The sequence below is a fragment of the Myxine glutinosa genome, chromosome 8 (genome assembly GCF_964187855.1).
Source record: "Myxine glutinosa chromosome 8, kmMyxGlut1.1, whole genome shotgun sequence".
Lineage (NCBI taxonomy): Eukaryota > Metazoa > Chordata > Myxini > Myxiniformes > Myxinidae > Myxine > Myxine glutinosa.
The window spans coordinates 45,215,998-45,236,389 of record NC_136268.1 but is presented as its reverse complement, the minus strand read 5'-3'; the positions used below and the strand labels follow the sequence as shown (position 1 = coordinate 45,236,389).

At 43.1% G+C, this 20,392-nt stretch overlaps 2 protein-coding genes and 2 non-coding genes across 4 annotated transcripts in view; 3 read left to right on the top strand and 1 right to left on the bottom strand.

Annotated features, from left to right (window-relative positions):
* Positions 1–1,723: 1,723 nt before the first annotated feature.
* On the top strand, positions 1,724–1,842 carry TRNAL-CAA (transfer RNA leucine (anticodon CAA)). Its single transcript has 2 exons — positions 1,724–1,761; positions 1,797–1,842. It is a non-coding gene; the product is annotated as a tRNA-Leu (tRNA).
* Positions 1,843–7,959: 6,117 nt separating this feature from the next.
* Positions 7,960–8,078, top strand: TRNAL-CAA (transfer RNA leucine (anticodon CAA)). Its single transcript has 2 exons — positions 7,960–7,997; positions 8,033–8,078. It is a non-coding gene; the product is annotated as a tRNA-Leu (tRNA).
* A 3,925-nt stretch (positions 8,079–12,003) lies between these two features.
* MMGT1 (membrane magnesium transporter 1) lies at positions 12,004–19,338 on the top strand. Its single transcript, XM_068124380.2, has 4 exons — positions 12,004–12,116; positions 12,230–12,282; positions 16,571–16,674; positions 18,916–19,338. Exons 1-4 carry the CDS (start codon positions 12,026–12,028, stop codon positions 19,055–19,057), a joined length of 390 nt encoding a protein of 129 aa, XP_067980481.1. The 5' UTR covers positions 12,004–12,025; the 3' UTR covers positions 19,058–19,338.
* INTS6L (integrator complex subunit 6 like) overlaps positions 19,322–20,392 on the bottom strand; it is a 120,515-nt gene continuing 119,444 nt past the window's right edge. Inside the window, exon 18 of the mRNA XM_068124373.2 lies at positions 19,322–20,384. Within this exon, the coding sequence (XP_067980474.2) occupies positions 20,261–20,384 (124 nt within the window). The 3' untranslated portion in view covers positions 19,322–20,260. The remainder of the gene's footprint in view (positions 20,385–20,392) is intronic.

Here is a 20,392-nt window from a genome sequence, read left to right as displayed (position 1 = left end):
ACTAAAGTTTGGCAATGAACACCTCGGCAAAGACCAGCACTTCTGGAACAATGTGCTCTGGACATATGAGTCAAAGGTAGAGCTATTTGGCCACAGTACCAGAAGACATGTTTGGCGAAAACCAAAGACAGCATTTGAACACAAGAACCTGATACCAACTGTAAAGCATGGTGGTGGAAATATTATGGTTTGGGGCAGCTTTGCTGGATCAGGGCCTGGGCAGCTCACCATCATAGAATCCACAATGAATTCTTTATTGTACCAGAGAGGAGAGGGTGCTTGAGGATAATGTGAGGCCATCTGTCGGAAAGTTGAAGCTCAAGCAAAGGTGGACCTTGCAACATGACAATGACCCTAAACATACCAGTAAATCCACCAAGGAATGGCTGAAAAGAAAGAAATGGAGGGTTCTGGAATGGCCAAGTCAAAGCCCGGATCTAAATCCCATCGAGATGTTGTGGGGGGATTTGAAACGAGCTGTGCATGCTGTGCAACAATTTTTTGTTGAATAAATAATTGCAAAGTCAATTTCTCATTGTTTTTTTGTTCAATTAGATCACCTTTATCTATAGATTCTGTTGAAATGAAGATCAAATATTGATATGTCCACATATGTTAAAAAGATTTTAAAAAAACATTTCTTGGGGTGTACTTACTTTTTCACGTGAATGTAGATCACCTGCACGATATATAAGTTGATTTGAAGCCATGCCCAAGCCAGGCCCATGTGGCTCAAGCTCAGAGCCAGTCCTCAAGTGATTATATCTGCATTACAAGAACACCAGCAGAGCCTACCTGTCGTTCTGCTGACAGACCAATTAGTCGTCCTGTTCACCAAAAATTGCTCTATTGGTTAACTCTGTCTGTATTGATTCCATAGATCACGATCACTCAACTAACATATGGGAATATTTCATGAAGTGCCCTCAGGTATATGATTGGTTGGTGGCTCATTGTGGCTTCGTTTGTCATATTAACTGAGATTATGGGTCTTTTGACAGACACTGCACAGATATGTGCGTACCGTATGTGGAATACTTGACCTCACTACCACATAATTCAAAACACACCACCACGTACACCCCACGTCATCAAAAACACCTCACCCCTACATTATTAAAATTACCTCACCTCCAGGTAATCACCAACTCCCACTGTGCAATTCAAAACACCTCATCATGCGTCGCTATGGAGATAGGCTTGTTTTAACTTAGGATAATGACTGTACTTGAGATGTTGTGTTGTCATGAATTACACCAATCATAATACAAACATTGAGTTTGCAAAAAATGGTAAAATACATGATATTACATTTTTATAAATAATTGAAGTTGAAGATTTCAGGTGATTTTTTTTCCAAAAACAAAAACAAAAAAAATAAACCCGTAAGACAAACACAGAGGAGAGGTTAGTGCATACGATATATATAGATATGTATGATTATTTGACATTTCCGTAATTGTGACGATTGAACTCTGAACAGGTCACTGATCGCTACTCCCTCACAAGGTGTTCTGATTTAAATCACCTCCCAACCAAACCACGATGGACATTTGGACGATGGAGGGCGCGGCACACAATGGTCTACCTTTTTCCAAACCCAGTTTTGGGATAACCCTAAAAAATGAGGATCAGGCCATTGTGTGCCATTTAAACAATGCTCACAATTCCTTGTGGTTATAATAGCTCTTAAATACTTTAATAATCACTTCTGTTTGCATGTGTCAGGATGGCCGAGCGGTCTAAGGCGCCAGACTCAAGGCTTCCCAGCTTTCCATGCTTGGCATGGGTGGGTATTCTGGTCTCCACATGGAGGTGTGGGTTCGAATCCCACTTCTGACACTACTTTTAAAATATGATTATAAACTTTATTTTTCAGAATATATATAAATATTTTTTACCAAGATGGACGTGAATGACTGAAACAGTGAGATTATTTAAGAGTTACAAAAGGAGCGGAGTTGGATCAGAAGAGAAAATGAGTGTTCTGGGCTGACAGGATGTCGGAGAAGTCTGCACACCCACTCCCAAACTGCCCAGTCTCGGTTCGAATCCCGAACCGAGCATCCAAACTGTCACCATGGTGCTTCACGGCTCCGGTGGGTTGTCAATGTTTGTGAACTTTGAACGAGAATCCCGTCTACCAGCATTTGTTAGTCGACGTTAAAGATCCCATGCTGTTTTTTGCCGACCCAATCCTCCCATGTCGAAGAGTCGGCGAGCTATCGCCGGCAACCGGCACCATCGCCAAATGAAACGTGGGTCATGGGCGCCATTTTGTATCCATCGTTGCCACTTTTTGAGTGGCATCTCGTGTTGTGACGGGAGAAATTCCATTTTAAAAGGTGTTCAGCAACACCTGTGCCGTATGATGGATACTGGTGTTTGGTTTGAATTAATTTAAATGACAATATAATTTGAGATGATGGACTTCAAGGAGATGGAGAAGAGAAACAACAAAGATGATGACATGGGAGGGAGATGTAACAACATTAATTTTTTTTAAATATTTGTTTGTATTTATTTGGTAATGAAGTTTCGTGTGACATGTCGGAATGCTGATGTCTGGTACGAATTCATTAAAAACTAGACCAGTACTCGGTAGAGAGCATACCTCCGCCACGTTGAACAGTTTACGTTTTGTATCCCCACTGATAGGCCGGATCTGGATTCGGATCTTTACCAAAATCAAATCAATTCTTCCTTGTCACATGCACAACCTGTCCACCAAGTTTCGTCCAAATCCGTCCACGACTTTTTGAGGTATCCTGCTGACAAACAAACAAATAAAACAAACATACAAGAAAGAACGACAGCAATATACCTGCTAAATCCAAATAAACAATAGTTGCCATGGAAACAGCAATTTGGTAATTTGTAATATTTGACCAATGAAATGTTTTTCATGATGGAATGTTGTGCATAACAAATTTGGTCGATACGTTTTAAAATTGTCACCAATTGGGTCTTTTACAAATTGAACTTGACCTTTGACTCATTTTGACCAGATTTTATGCACACAGGTGTGGATTGGCTACTTTTTTTTTTTACTTCATGTGGAACTTCCCTGATACAACTAAGATGAACAGAACCTGAAAAAAAGAAAGAGAAATTTCATGAATTAATTATATTTAATGCTCTATAAGCTTGGTATACCGAGTTGGTTTACCAATGGGGACCTTTTGATTATGACTGGTGAACCTCTAGTGTTATTTCAGAAGGCCCTCAGAAAGAAGGTCAAACGGGTCTATCAGGTCTTATGGTACTGAGGGTTCAAATGAGGTCGATAGGGTCTACATGGTCTTACGGTCCTAAAATATATTTGGAGTCTTCTGGTTATAAACTGTCTGAAGGCTCTTGGGAAGCTTTATGGGCTTACTGGTCTTTAGGGTCTGAAGGGTATAAATGGTCTTCAGCGTATTTAATGGTCTTTGGGACACAAAGGGTATGGGGGATTAGGGCGGGTCATACTCAGGTGCCAAAATGAATCTGAAGGAAATCCTAACATGAGGGGTGTTTATATTATGTTTTTTTATGGGGAATTCAAATATGAGTTTATTTTTTGGATAGGATAACTCTAACCTCCATAAATTTGTATTTCTAAATTGCCAATTTTACCCTTTCGAACCCCTTTATAAGATATTAAAAGATATAAAAGGGAAATCATTCATATTGACACAACCAAATCAAATGTACATATTTATTAACAGGTGAACTGCATGTGCATCACTGGTTACAATTACAAAGATCAATCTCCTTACTTCTTGAACTTTACCAGGTTGCACAAGTCCTGCTTTGACTCATTCTTGGACATCAGCCTCCTGCTGGTCTCCTGAGCCCTGATGCCTCCATCCCTCTTTTCCTGTGAGAAGTACTTAGCAGAAGCCTCAGTCACCATTTTAACAACCCTCTCAATGCATTGTGTGTGGCAAGGCCAGTTGAGCACCTCCATGGGGGTGTTGATGAAGTTCTTCACCTCCAAGGTGCTTAGGGAGCAGGTGAGAGGTGGCTCTGACACACCTGCGGACCAGCTGATCAAGTTACCAATGCTGGAAGCATCACGGTTGATGTCAGGTGTCTTTCTGGTCCTGACAAAGGAGTCCCCCAGCTGAGTGTCTGGGTCCCCCTCTCCCCTGATGGCCAGGATTCTCTCCACCCCCTCAGTCCTCTCCTTCTGATCCTCAGAGCACAGCAGTGTTTGGAGGATGGCTTCACTGTGGGCATACCAAGCAGATCTTCTCACAGTCGGCATCACAAGGTCCAGCACCTCCTTCCTCTGGGACTTGAGGCCGTCCAGCTGAAACAAGATGTGCCTAGGCCCTTCGATCCAGGAGTGCTTGACTTTCACGTTGAACCAACATGGATAATACACTCCAATGGTGAATTCCACAATGAATTGCAGATTCTTCCAGTTCTTTCCTTTCAGTCCATGCTTTGACACCCAGAGCCTGAGAAGTCTGTTCGCTGTGGTGAGCCAGCGGCTGTGGTTTACTGGTCCAATCTCCACTAGAGCCAGCCTTGCAGGAAGCACTCTATCCCTGATTGCACAGACAATTTTATAGCCATAGTGTTGATCAGTTGAGAGATCTTCAATGGCCTTGTCAGACAGCTTGATCAGTGGAGGGCCAACAAAGATCCGGGTTAAGTTTGGATTGATATCCAAGTCTGTAGCAGAAGCAAGGAGCTTTCCTATTGGCCCGGAAAATGTGTTGTCTGACAGAGTAGGGCCATCAAGGTGAACAATGAAATGGCGCAGGGGAAGTTCACCAGTGTGCAGGTTGCACACCAACCAGACCAGCTTTCTCCCCAGGCGCAGCTCCAGCTTCCGCATTACTCCAGCTTTCACACCAGTGTTGACATTTGTTGAGTCTCCTCCAATGGTCCACAAGGTCTTTTCAAAACCCCTCTCTTTCAGCCAGGCAAACAGGACCTTAGCAATCTGCTCCGCATGTGACTCCTCTTTAGTTGCTTTCTCTGGGGTAAAGTGGAACAGACAGTAGCTACCAGGCTCACTAACAACACTATAGTGTTCTTCCTTGATCTTTGCAGGAAAAGATTGGTCACTGCCCTCAGCTTCCATCATCACATTGGTCAGGTCAATCCGCCCATCAAAGAGGATGCAGGAGATCCCCCCCTCCTCCCTGCACTTCTCATCAAACTCTTCCCCCAGCTCTGTCATCAACTTCTCCTGTGCTCTATTGACCTTGTTCTTTTCAATCACTTTACTTGTATTGTCTTCTGTGATGATTCCTGCATCAATCAGAGCTGAAGTTGCTATCGCTGCAGTTGGCCCCAGCCCTATGCCATACCTTACACTAGCAAGGGCAATGTTTGGAATCTCATCATAGTTTTTCTCGACCTTTGCTGAAGCTGCAGGCTCAGTGTCAGTTTCAGGGAAGAGCTCAACTTCAGTGACAAACTCATCTTCAGCACCACTTCTCTCCAATTCCAGATCCTCATCACCATCTGACAAAATCTCTCAACATCCTTCCTGGCTGCCTTCTCTGCTGCTGCAGCATTTTCCTCCTTGCGCCTTCTCCTTTTCTCTGCATTCTTTTTCTTTTCCTGCCTTTCCAATGTCCTCACCTGTCTCTTGTGCTCTGGCAGATCAGGGCTCCCCATTTGGTGGGGTCCTTTACTTCCAACCTTCTTTTTCTGTCCCTTAATGTAGGCAAGATCTTTCACAGGAATCACTTTCTCTCTGCTGCAGGAACAGTTAATGTGGGCTTGGATCACACAGCCCTCACCGGCCTCTCAGCCTCCCCCCTCACAACTGGTAATCTGACACTTGCAAGTCAAAATATCAAATAACTTGTCTAACTTGACAATGAACCTCTCTTTGGCATCAAGTTTGCCCTTCCCAAGAGAAAACTTCACTGCCTGATTCCAGACCTCCTTGAGCTTGGACATGATGGTCACCTTTTCATTGATAACAGGAGGCTTGAAAAGAGCATTAGCTTTGCTCCACTGACATATCAGACCAGGGTAGATGTCAGACACAAGCTGGTCCACTGGGTAGTTCCTCCTGGCATCTTCACTTTGCTTCCTCAAGTAGATGCCATACCTCAGGGTATCCCTCACAGTTGGCAGTTCAGACACCAACAGCTCCTGCCCAGTGCCAACAAGATTACTTAAATGAGAACTTGATTTCATCCTTGTTCTGACTTGAGCCATTTTTAGTAGTTCACACTGAAATAAAAACAATAATACACAGGTAAGTATCCACTACAGACAGATATTAAGGTATTACACAGGTATTACAGAAAACCGTCAAAATATTCACTTCACAGGTCACTATTTTCCTTCACATGTAACTCAGGCTAGCAATAGGTAAGTACACAAATCAATTAACAAATATAATATAAAACAAGGTAATTTACATCTAAAATTATTATTTATTTGTTCCTCAGGTTCCGAATCAAAAACGTACTTCCTGGCAATGCCATGAGAAGAGAAGAGAAGACGGATGGATAAGGATTGCCAACCTCCTCAACATCGAGCTTTCAACAACAAGATTTCAACAACAACTTTCAACAACTGCCGTCCCAACAGGAAGTTACCAAAATAAAAGCCCTAACTTCAAAATAAAAAACGTCTCTTTTTTCCAGAAGAATAGCAAAATAATCAAAAAATTAATAATTAATCAACTGCAAATTGATGTAGGTTAGGGTTATCAGAATTTTTTAAAAGCCTCAGATTTGTGTTCTACACACCAAAACACGTAATATGAACACCCCTCTCGATTGATTTACAAAAAAAAAAGAAGTATGGCCCGCTCTAATTATTGGGGGATCTGAGGGGTCTTCAGGGTCTCAAATGGTCTTAGGGTTATAGAGGGTCTTTGGGGTTTTAAGGGGTCTTTGGGGTTTTCAGAGTCTTTGGGGTCTCAAAGGTCAAATTTGGTTATAAACGGTTCAAAGGTTATCTTGAGTTTTGGATTGAAAAAACTGAGGAACATTCAAATTCAACATCAAAACGTATGTTCATTTCTTTTCTTATTATAATAGAGCAAACGTATATGGTTATGTATGTTTATATGCGACCAAAACGTAAGACCCAAAATACCCTTAAAGACCCAAAATACCCCAAAGACCCAAAATACCCTGAAGACCCAAAATACCACGAAGACCCTAAACACCCTAAACACCCAAAAGACCCCGAAAACCCAAAAGACACTGAAGACCCCGAAGACCTAAAACACCCAAAAGATCCAAAATACCCTGAAATGACCAGAGGATCCAAAATACCCTGAAGACCCAAATGGCCCCGAAGACTCAAAAGACCCTGAAGACCCAAAATCTGTTTACACACACACCCACACACCCACACACACACACACACACACACACACACACACACACACACACACACACACACACACACACACACACACACACACACACACACACACACACACACACACACACACACACACACACACACTACCAGTCAAAAGTTTAAGTGCAATTTTAAGTGTTAAGAACAACAGTAAAGTACCGGTACCTAAACTTTTTGGGTGGTACTGTACTGTACGTATAATGGTATATATACACACACTTGTACTTTACACATGTTCCGATGAAAACAGCATTTTGTGGAAAGATTAAAATAATATAATATTTTGGATGGTGGGCCTGCATGATATTCTGTACATATGTAGATATATATGTATGTATGATTCTTTCACATTTCCGTAATTGTGACGATTGAACTCTGAACAGGTCACTGATCGCTACTCCCTCACAAGGTTCTGATTTAAATCACCTCACAACCAAACCACGATGGACATTTGGACGATGGAGGGTGCGGTACACAATGGTCTACCTTTTTCGAAACCCAGTTTTGGGATAACCCTAAAAAATGAGGATCAGGCCATTGTGTGCCATTCAAACAATGCTCACAATTCCTTGTGGTTATAATAGCTCTTAAATACTTTAATAATCACTTCTGTTTGCATGTGTCAGGATGGCCGAGCGGTCTAAGGCGCCAGACTCAAGGCTTCCCAGCTTTCCATGCTTGGCATGGGTGGGTATTCTGGTCTCCACATGGAGGCGTGGGTTCGAATCCCACTTCTGACACTTCTTTTAAAATATGATTATAAACTTTATTTTTCAGAATATGTATAAATATTTTTTACCAAGATGGACGTGAATGACTGAAACAGTGAGATTAGTTAAGAGTTACAAAAGGAGCGGAGTTGGAACAGAAGCAAGACGTGTCTTTTCGCAATTCTTCCACGGAGGTATATAATAAACTGGAGAGCCAATGACGGCTGTCGGCTGAAGCTAGCGGAAGTTGCTTGGCGGCCATATTGGGAAGCCGATTGTGACATTCGTCCACATCCATCAGGGCAAGTAATACAATACACCGGACTCGAACATGCAACTAAATTGGAAGTTTATTGTTCAATAGTTGTTATTTTTCCTTAGCTATCTGATGCCAATAACTGCAAATGAGGGTTGTATAAATTACAGCACTAGGTGGTTTGCCATTGCCTTCCCACTTCGCAGTAGCAGTAGGTAGGGCAGGAAGTTGTTCAGGGTCCTGGTACGAATCCCGATCCTGGTATTTCACGGGCAGGGCGACTGATCATCCTGGCGAACGTTAAGCCGGCTGTCTTGTCTGCTAGTGAAGGAGCTGGGGCTCCCACGTCGATCGGGGAATCGGAATCGGGGAATGGAAGCTGAATGACAGTTGGAAAGTGCCTGTAGCATACTTTATGATAAATGGATTGTCGGGGAAGGAACAGGCGAATTTGGTGACACAATGTCTACTAAAATTGCATGATATCGGTGCAGAGGTGGTTTCCTTAACTTGCGATGGACCGTCCGCTCATTTGACAATGTTACGTGAGCTAGGTGCCGACATCACGCCGCAGAATGTGAAACCAACATTTCCCCACCCAGCAAATCCCGAAAAGAAAATTTGTGTTGTACTCGATGCATGTCACATGCTTAAACTTGCAAGAAACTGTCTTGGATCCATGAAAATGATGGAGGATGGCAACAAAAAAGTCATCGCGTGGAAATACATCCAGGCACTCTTTGATCTGCAGAAGAGGGAAGGCTTGCGTCTGGGAAATAAGCTCTCCCGGAAACACATCGAGTGGAAGAGCAATGTCATGAAGGTGGACACAGCTGCTCAGACATTGAGCACTAGTGTGGCAGATGCAATTCGGTTTTGCAGGGACACTTTGCAACTATCAGAATTTCAGGGCAGTGAGGCTACCTGCCAATACATTGAAACATTGGACAAACTGTTTGACATTCTAAATTCTCGCAATCCATTGGCACGAAACTCCAAGGCACCACTCATGACATCACGAGAAGGACTTTTCCTGCCATTCCTGGATACTGCCTACAGTTACTTGTCCAACATCAAAAACATGAATGGTCAAGTTATGACCAATACGCGTTTGAAAACCCCCTTCATTGGTTTCATGATCTGCATAGAGAGTGTCAAAATTTTGTATTTCACATATGTCAAACCTGCCTCATCTCCCCTGCGATACCTGCTCACGTACAAAATGAGCCAAGACCACATTGAACTTTTCTTTGGAGCGGTCCGCATTGCATGTGGAAGTGGGAATAACCCAACGGCCCGGCAGTTTGTTGCCGCATATAAGCGCCTCTTGATGCGACATGACATCAAGTCTGCAAGTGGGAACTGTTCTGCACAGGACTCAACCAGAATCCTGAATGCGGCTTCCTTCAAGTGCGTTGCAAAGCAGGCTGTGCCTGACGAGAGTCACGACATGTTGGTGGCCAGACGATACGACCTGGAGTTGAGATCGCCGGCAAAAGAGGACCACGACTATGCGGATATTCCAAATTTTGAGCAACTTTCCATCTTTACAGAGTCATGTGTTGGCTATATTGCCGGCTATGTGGTGAGGATGGTGAGGAAGACTCTGAAGTGTAGCCAATGTCTTTCTGCATTGACCAGTAACAACGAAGAATGGCAAACCACACCAATGTACAGCCTGATTGTTACCAAGAACAGGGGTGGCCTCATAGTTCCCTCGCACAGTGTTGTTCGTGTCTGTGAGGCGACTGAACGCTGTGTCAAGAGGCTCCTGGCTGTAAGCAATGGCAAAATGCCTCGTGAAAGTGGGATAAGAGCGGCAATTTCCACTTCTGTCCTTTCTGAGGTCGGTCGGTCTACATTTGCTTCCTTGGATCGGCACATGTTTGACTGTGAGGCAGACAGCAACCATGTGTTTGCTTTAATACATTCTGTATCACAATCATACAGCAAGATACGTTTCCATCATGTTGTGAGAACACTCGATGATGACATGAAGGAAGAGCGCATCAGGAAAAAATATTGCAAACTGGTCCTGTTTGCTCACCAGTGAGGCAACACCAGAGCAAGCTGAAATATAAGAGCGACCTCATCTCTACATGGTGTGGGTGTGTTTTGTGGGTTAACTGTGAATTGTGTGGGTTAACTACATGACAGCGTTTCATGTCATTTATGTGACTGACTCACTGTTGATGTGTTGCTGACCCATGTCAGTGTAGAATAAACTCTGGTTATCATTATATCTGCGTGGTTTCTAACATCTCGGTAATAGAAACATACACATCTTAGTTACAATATAATGACTGAATTAAGTAACATCATATAACATGACAACAAATCAGATCTTTATATTGAGGAACATTATAGAACAAGCCAAAGAATGGCAAACGACGATGTACCTCAATTTTATAGATTTCTAGAAAGCTTTCGACTCCTTGCCCAGAGAAAGTCTGGGTCATAATGAAGAAATACAGCATACCTGGAAAATTAGTGAACCTTGTAAAAGCCCTTTACCAAGACTTTCAATGTGCGGTCGTCGACCAAGGTGAAACAACAGAATGGTTCAAGGTGAAGACAGGAGTTAAACAGGGGTGTAACATGTCAGGATTCTTATTCCTACTAGTGGGTGATTGGGTCATGAGAAGAACGATAAAGAACACCGAGCGGTAATTTTGGGCACTTTTTTTTCAAACAAGCTCTAAACCATTGGATTCCCCAGGAAAAATGCGTCTAGAACCAACTTCAAACTTAATGAACACCATTTCCTTAAAGAACGGGATTCTGAGCCCGAATATCAGTTCAAATATTAGTATTCTATATTAATTAAATAGTCGGCGGTCCTAAAATTCGCTCCAGCTGCATCATCAGTGTGCCACGCCTTTGCTTTGACAGGCTTACGATCGGCTTCCCAATATGGCCGCCAGACTATTTCCGGTGGCTTCACGGCGGCTAATGCTGCGAGGTGGCCAATTGGCTCTCCATATTATATACCTCCGTGAATTCTTCACGCATGGAATGGTCTTCCTGGAATGGTGGTTGTATCAGACACAGCTGATTGGTTTAAACTTTGCGCAAGTCAACAGGTGCCCTACAGGGAGGGATATTGGCAAGGATAGTTGGTAGCTCTTTATTAGCCAGGTGTGATTGAGTTATATAATCTAATCTGTAACGTGGAAATGTCGGATTGTTTTACGTGTGTAATGTCGTGTAAAGTGGGACGTGTCGTTTTTTTACGTTGTTGGGGAAAAAGGGGATGCATGGATAGTGATGTTCCTGTGTTGAGAATGTGACGACACGGTCATGATGGGCAGAGTGCTCTCTCCTACGTCGGTGTCTTTGTGTGAAACTGTAAGGGATAAACGTTTGTGCGCTTTGTTCGTCCATGGCGCTATTGTACGTAGGAGTATCTTTGTATTTTTATTTTTTTAATTTTTGTTGCTTACCACAGGCCGAAACTTCTTTCTGTTATGTGATCCTGAATACGAGGTAAAGTTAATTATTATTCTTGTTTAAATTGCAGAGGTAAAAATAAGATATCAAAGCAGCCTTAATTTGCAATGTCCCAAAAACAACAATAACCCTAAATAAGAAACGAACGAATACAGGAAAATTGAATAAATTTTCTATTTACATGCGAAGGGAAAGAATAAAAGTGAAAATACATTTCCTCAAATTAAGGAACGTCCTCTGTGTGGACTATGACGTAACTCAACGCGTCATCATGGCGCGTGGACGTGCTCATGGGTTGTGGCAAGCGGCTGTGGCGTTCGGGTTGTTTGCGCTTGCTCATGCTGCATTCTCGGCAGCGCAGTGTAAGTGCGACTGTCAGTGTACCGGGTTTCGCTTGTTTCGCCTGATGTTGTGGTGCCGGCTGTTTCGGGGCAGTTGTTGAGATCGTGATCTTTGATGAATGTTTTGTTTTCAGATCGAGCATACACGCGACTAACAGAGCAGGAGACTGAAGATTTGCCTCTGGATGTAAGTAACATATGTTGTGGATATAACTACATGAAACTATCAATACATGAAAGAAGAAATGAAAAGTTGATGGATTCTTGAAATCGGCCCGAGGAATTAGATCCCAACTATAATTTGGGATCTTTTGGAATTTGGGATGACATTAGGTGAGGAATGCTATCTAAGGTGAAGTTTATGGACTTTTATGCCTCCGTCGACATTCCTGCTATCTCCAGTGAAAATGTGAACCAACCCACAACACTCTTCCTCGCTTAATGAAGTTATGAGTACAACATTATGTTTTCCACTCTGTCAAAGCGCCTTTGGGCTTCTGGAAAAGCGCTATACAAAATAAATGAATTATTATTATTATTATGAGTTCACTTGCAAGGATCTTAAACACAGGAAGCCACTCAGCTTATCAAACGTGTGCAATGGTTGCCAACCTATGGCTGTTTGCCCGTGCTCTATCCCTTATTTTTTTTTGATGTTTGTGCACATCCCAGTCTTTGTCGGAGGACCACTGGTCGTTAGTGGATGTTAGATCTCATGGTGTCTTTCACAAAGAGAAGCAAGTTATCACAAGCACTTTTAGTTATTAATTCCTGCTATCTCCAGTCAAAAGTGACCTGGCCGGCGAGTTTGTGAAAGACGAAGTCACGGGTCAAAATTTTTTCCCCAACTGACCAAAGGTGGGAATAATCTGTGGGCATAAAAACGAGAGAGAGGTAAGACCAGCTGTCTGATCTGAAATATGGATGTAAAATATCTTTAGTATGAATAGTCTCTGGACCGTTTACTCTACTGAAAAGTGAATATAACACAGGCCTTATGGTCAAAATATCCTCTCCCGCTCACCTTTTTACCTTCGCCATCGAAGGTGAGCGGAGGTTATGTTTTCACCCCTTGTTTGTCTTTGTGAGCAGGATATCTCAAAGTTATGGATGGATTTGGATGAAATTTGCTGGACAGGTTGGGAGTGTGCCAAGGACGAATTGATACGATATTGGTGAAGATCCAGATACGAGAATTTAAGTGATTCTTCATCACTGAGAGATAGGGCTAAAATGATATACAGGATACTGCGATTTACGTTGCCTCCATTTACGTTTGCCTCCATTTACGTTGATTCGAAGTTGCGTCGTCAATCCCTAGGTACCCAGGCATTTTCCATTGCCAATTTTCCTGAGACGCCCAGTCTCATGCTGAGATCGTTAACATTATGAAGCTTGCCACACGTGGTTTGCCGTTTCAAGATGTCGTCAATGAAGTGCAACGGAGGTTTTGTGCAGTGCTACGTCGCACTTCAATGACTGGCGGCATGTCTAACAGTGCTGCGGTGTGCGGCCGGCAACCTTCGTACAGCGTTGCCAGTTCTGAAAAATGGAAATATCGTATTTTCAGTAAAATTATCGTACATTATCAAATCATTGCAAATGATAATGAGAAAGGGCAAAGATTGCATACCCTGGCCCAGACTTTTGTGTGGTTTTATAGTATGTATTTTATAGACGTACATTGTAATTGTACCGTACATATGTACAAACGGACTCAAATGTGATACCGCTCTCCTCTGGCGAGAGTAATAACTCTACTCACCAATTTTATTTAACCTCCGTCACACTTCAATGACAATATGTCAACGACAAAACGTGTGGCTGAGCTGTGCCGGCAAGGGCAAGCTTCATGGACGGAAGAACGTTCCTGCAATCTGTGCACGTGCCATTGTCGGGCTGTACCTGGACCTGTAGTCCTGTATGTAATATTCCAGCACCGAATGTAAAATTAGACTGATTAGACGGCACTACAGTCGGACACTACGCCACCATGGCTGCTGGTCATATTCAAATTCTCTTTCGGCATTCTTCTATTTGCACCCATTCATTTTTACGCATTTTCGGTTTAAAGCCATGGAAGAATTAGGGAACACTTTTTGATGTCTGTGATATTCGGTTTAGCGCCATTTAACACATTAAATATTTACATTAAAATTAATGGGGAAAAAAAAACATTCGGTTTACGCCTTTTCAATTTACACCCTGCTTTCCAGGAACGCATCCTGGATGTAAATAGAGGAATACCTATATATTGTCCAAGTAAAACGTGGAATTTTTCTTTCTTCCACTGGCAATTCAAATTCAATTGACTGGCGGCTCAGGAAATTGGCGACAGAAAAGCCTAACACTTGAATGACGTAACTTCGATGTAAAGTGTACTGTAATTTATTCTGCTTTTGTGCTGTTCAGACATACTTTACTTCCAAAATCTTTGCATACAACAGTGGGATTCGTATCTATATTGTCATTGATTTTATTCAGCACGACGTCTAAGTGTGTTTGTAGTAACACGAGTGAGCATGTGGCTAATAAAGTGCATAAAACTGTAAACTGGAGGTGAAATTGGATGTTATACTCAAAATAGTGAGTGGTGGCCGTGCCGTCGATGTTGGTCGGTACCTATGTTTGCCTCCAACAACCGTACGTACAATTTATAAAAATGCAGAACAAATTGGTGAAAACGCTAAATGTGTGACACGATCAACATCCAAAATGATTACGAAGCAAAGGAGAACTTGCATGGAAAAGATGCAACGTTTGCTGGCCATGTCGATGTTGAGTGTGTCATGTGATGAACTTCCTCCTGTCTTCCATCTGATCACAACTCTGTCTCTATTTATCCATTCTCCCTCTTTCTTTACCACCACAGCATAATTTACACAGTTTTAATGTACTATATAGGGTGGCCCCGGTTTAGAATGATCACGTGAATGATCACGATGTGTACCCCGGTTTAGAATAGGTACACCGTATCCCTGCGCATCGTAAGAGGCGACCAAGGGTTGGCGTCAGGAAGGGCATCCGGCCATAAAAACATTGCTTCAAACAAGGAACCATGATTGTAATGGGGCCCGCAAGGCTAACCCCCGCTCTAGCGGGGAAAATGGCCTTAAAACGATCATTCATTCATTCATAGGGTGGCCACAATGTCTTGTAACCCCTTGTACAAAAAAGATTACATTTCATTTGGTGCTTCGTAAACGAGATTAGTGCACAGCAGCGCCACAAAACCACTGATGACCTTAAAAAAACAAAAATAAAAAAAACTTAGGGTTTGGGGGGAGGACCCTAATTATATGTAAATGTATATCATATATCACCATATGGTGGGACAAATATTAAAAGTTGGAATAAAATACGCCATAGACGTCACAGAAGTGGGTGAATTAACTGGTCCAGAAGGACCGGTCCCTTGCTCTTATATCCATAAAGAGATGACTACACACGGCCAATTTGGGCAAATAATTTTAAACTCGTGCTTATTACAATTTTCTTCAAACTACCTTTTGTATACAGTACCTTTTTTTTTTTTTTTTTTTTTTGTATACTGAATCGAGGCTCGTGAAAGAGCTAACATTTATTTCACAAACAAATCAACCAGACAAACAAAATATACAAAAAGAGGGAGCGGAAGACAAGATGGGGAGAGAAGGGGAAGCACACAACCACAACATTTGAGAGCAGGGAGAAGTGTGGGAGGGAGAGGGCTTGGGGGCAGGAGGCGTGGGATGGGGAGGGGGGGGGGGGGGGGGAGAGGTATAAAACACAAGGGGACCGAAATTAGCGGGGGTAGAAAAGATCAAGGTTTTGGATGGGGGAGGATAAGAGATGGTGGTGAACAGCTGTTTTAAAGACCTGGAGGGTGGAGTGGGATTGAAGAGAGTGAGGGAGTTTGTTCCAGAGGCGGGAGAAAAGAGGAATGAAGGAGTGAAGGTGAGCAGAAAGTCTTGATTTTGGCAGTTTAACCATAAGAGGGTTGCAGGCAGATCTTGTGCGACCTGTAGGAATATTTGGGGGGCAGAGCCCAGAGAGGGCTGGGGGGGCAAGGCCAGAGAGGAGTCGGTAGAAGATGGAAAGACCACCAACCTGCCTGCGGTGAGTGAGTGAAAAGCCCTTGGAGTTAGCTTCATCACGGGAGATTCCATTGATTCTGAACGCTTTGGTTTCAACAGCGTGAAGACGGGCTAGGTGTGAGGCAGGAGCACCATATAGGCTCCTAGAAGTGAGGTAGAGGTTTAGAAGGTACGACACTGATAGTGGAACAATATACATGCAACAAGGAGACAAATTAAGAGAAGTGGAAAGGCTACCTTGCAACCTGCAAGGTAAATATGTGGGTAGACAGACAGATTGAGAATGACTGAGATGGTCAAGTTGGAGTCCTGGAAGGAAGAGTTGGTTAGAACAGACTTGTAATTAAGAGTTCAAGTTGATGCTTTTGAAGTTTAATTTTAACGCTTCTATGTTCACAGGTGGTGTTACAGGCGCTGTTTGGCCTGTTTGTGACGCTCTGTGGTGTCGTCAACATTGCTGGTGATTTCAAAGACCTGGATGCAACAGCTGAGCTTCGTTTTAAGTGGGTATCGATCGATGGCAATAACCCAAGTAGTTCATAGAACACCTCACCCCGCAGTCTTGAGAAACAAGGACATGGACGGGGTCTGCAAGCAGCAAATTTGATTGGCCGCGATGACGTAAAATGCCGTAGTATTTTGTCCAAATGCTGCTAAACGGAAGGGTTTCAAAACTGTCAAAAAGGTGATTTGTGTTCTCCAATGTTCAAGTGTAGAATTCAATTGAAAGAAGATATTTTAAATATTGCAGGAAAAAAAATATTTTTGGAAGTTTACCGCTGTTGATGCATTCTTTTACACTCCCATATTTATTCGCAGAGATGTCAACAAGTCACTTGAGGTAAGTCAAGTTTTTGAGGGCAAGTTTCAAGTCACCGTAGTATTACTTCAACTTGTCAAATCCCACATTTACTTATAAACCTTGAAGTTCAAGCTGTCGTGGAATTAAGACACTGGGCTTTATTTATTGCAATGAATGCTCTGAAAAGCGGTTTAACTCGTTTTTATTTGGTAACTTAATCTTTATCATAGTCCTGTCCACCATACAGTGGACATTTTTCCGTTGTTCCCAGCAAATTTTTTTAATGTTAAATCCACTTTGGGAAGGTGTGCCACCATCATGAATCCAGTGCGGTCTATTAGCCAGCCTTTTGATTGGCTGTCATGTCAGAGCATGCATGTATTGTAAGAAAGAAACGGGTGAAAAAAGAAATCGGTCAATACCAATGACATTAAAATCACTTTTTTTTTTTAAAATCGGGTGGATATCAGGACATGCATGAATGATGTTACCGATCAGGGGCCAAGTTTCCCCAATTTGGCACAAATGCTTCAAATAAAGCTGTGCTTCCCACAATTCCACCCGAAGACTGGTGCGTGCCATTGGGACATGATGTGCTCTGCTATTTGGAGATTGAACACTCCCTTTAACCGTTGTGGAGAATGGTATGTGCTCTAAGCTCTGGTGTACTGCACACATGCACACCACCTTAGATGTTGTCATTCACCGAACCCCACATGCTGACGACTGAAAATAACCTACCATTTATCCTAAACCCCGTTTTAATTTGATCTTCAGTCAGCGATTATTTTCCAAACATTGCCAGCAAGTAATTACGAATTAACGTTGCATGCAATTTACAAGCAAGTCACCAGACGCCAAGTCCCAAGCAAGTCACCAGACGTCAAGTCCCAAGCAAGTCACCAGACGCCAAGTCCCAAGCAAGTCGCCAGACGCCAAGTCCCAAGCAAGTCGCCAGACGCCAAGTCCCAAGCAAGTCGCCAGACGGCAAGTCCCAAGCAAGTCGCCAGACGCCAAGTCCCAAGCAAGTCGCCAGACGCCAAGTCCCAGGCAAGTCACCAGACGGCAAGTCCCAAGCAAGTCACCAGACGGCAAGTCTCAAGCAAGTCACCAGACGGCAAGCCCCAAGCAAGTCGCCAGACACCAGGTCCCAGGCTGGCACCAGGTCCCAGCAAGTCGCCAGACACCAGGTCCCAGGCTGGCACCAGGTCGCCAGACACCAGGTCCCAGACACCAGACGGCAAGTCCCAAGCAAGTCACCAGACGCCTAAGCCCCAAGCAAGTCGCCAGACGCCAAGCCCCAAGCAAGTCACCAGACGCCAAGTCTCAAGCAAGTCACCAGACGCCAAGTCTCAAGCAAGTCACCAGACGCCAAATCTCAAGCAAGTCACCAGACGCCAAGTCTCAAGCAAGTCACCAGATGCCAAGTCTCGAGCAAGTCACCAGACGCCAAGTCTCAAGCAAGTCACCAGACGCCAAGTCTCAAGCAAGTCACCAGACGCCAAATTTCAAGCAAGTCACCAGACGCCAAGTCTCAAGCAAGTCACCAGACGCCAAGTCTAAAGTCCGAATCAAGTTTGCAAAATGTTGCGGCTCAAGTCTGAGTCGGCAACCCTGGTTCTTTATGCCTGTTGTTTGTGTCCTTTATGACATCCTTAAAAACAGCAAGTTTGTTGTTTGGAATGATTTTTTTTTTTGCCAGACAGATAGAATAAAAAAAACATTCATCTTGAAATTAAGTGGTTTCTCGATCATAAACTGACATTTGTAGACACAGACAAAGTGAGCCAATTGCCTAACCCCACTTACCACTTTACGTAAGGCAACTCGGTTTATGTATGGTGGACAGACATCTCTTGGCTTTTGCCTCCATTGATTTGTTTCCAAATGTCCTTGAAAGGAAGTGTTGACCAATCATAAATTAGTTTCATCTGTCCTGCAGGACTTTTGAGAACATGAGCAACCGACCATCTTTCTACTCCTTTAACCACCGTGGGAAGGTGCTCTATGCTCAGCCACAAGAACCCTCGACACTCGGTGCCACTAATATTCTGCCAATTACGAAGCTTCGACGTCGCCAGTGACTGCCTTGCTGTCACGTCAGAGGTACCTGAAGTTCTTCATGATGGCAGACCTGAGAAGGAAGCTGGTGTTCCTGCATAAATTAGAAAAGTCGACCTCATTCTCACCTCTTTACCACGTAAATGATTCCTATCGTGACATCATTCCTAAATATTTCCTTGTGAATCAGCTTTCCCTTCCCATGTATCAATGATGATAATATATTTAATAACCGTGTATTTTTGCTTTTTGTTGGTTTTGTAATGTGAATGAATCAAAATAAAACATTAAAAGTAGTCCATCATTTTATTTCAACATAGAAATTTATTTTTTTTTACAATAAATGCTCATTTTCCATGACCTGCCAAAATTACAAATTTTGGGCCTTCAAAAAAATACGTTTAAAAATTTTTTTAATTCTTTTTTTTACAAAACAACATTCCATAGTTGTCTGCATGACAAGTATGAATGCAAGTGGAGATTTTGAGGCAAACATTTGCCTTTCAACTCAAAGTCGGGTTCAAACTGTTCTAAGGTAAGTCGGAAGCATTTTCATTCGTTTTGGCAAAATAGCAAATTCATCGTTACAATGGACCAGCTTTCAGAGGCAATGACAAAATAACGTAACGTTCATTCCTTTTTTTTCTCTTTTCGAGATGATGCCAGCAGCCTTCTAGTTTGTAAAGTAAATGACCTGTGCACACATTTTCAGTTGAGAAGAAGGGTTAACTGAGTACATGAGGTCCTGAGTGCGTAATCCAAATGGCATCCCAGTGGCTCTTCCTTCATGGTACGTGACATCCGTTTAGTTCAGCACTTGGCTGGTGGTGCACACACGTGTATTGCAAAGTTCCCACCAAACCACCGGGGATAACCACGACAATTTTGCTTCAAGCTCTGTCCGTGAAAGTGCTGACGTCTGTGCAATCTCCTCCTGGATCATGAACGGTCCAATTGCATTTGGCATCAATAGGTGATGCGGCTTTCAGTGGAAAACAAAGTTTGAACTTTTGAACAGCCAGAGCTGCTTCGTTTACAACATCGACCAAAACTGCTTGCAGGTCTCTGGGCCGGGAGCAGTGATTGAGGAATCTGCTCCCTGGTTGCTTCAAACTGCTGTGAAATATTGCTGCTCAAGTGCAACATTTGCTCCATGACCAAAGTACTTGGCTGTCGGCATGACCTCGACAATAAGGAGGATTCGGCTTGTCACGGCATTGAATGTATCACCTGCTGTTGATGTGGTTACCCAGTAGTGGGATGTGTGCTCTGAGCAACAACGGTGAGTCTTCCTGCTGCAAGCTCTGCATCATTTCTTCTAATTGCTGAATTAAAACTCGTTTCTTGAAGCTGGGAAA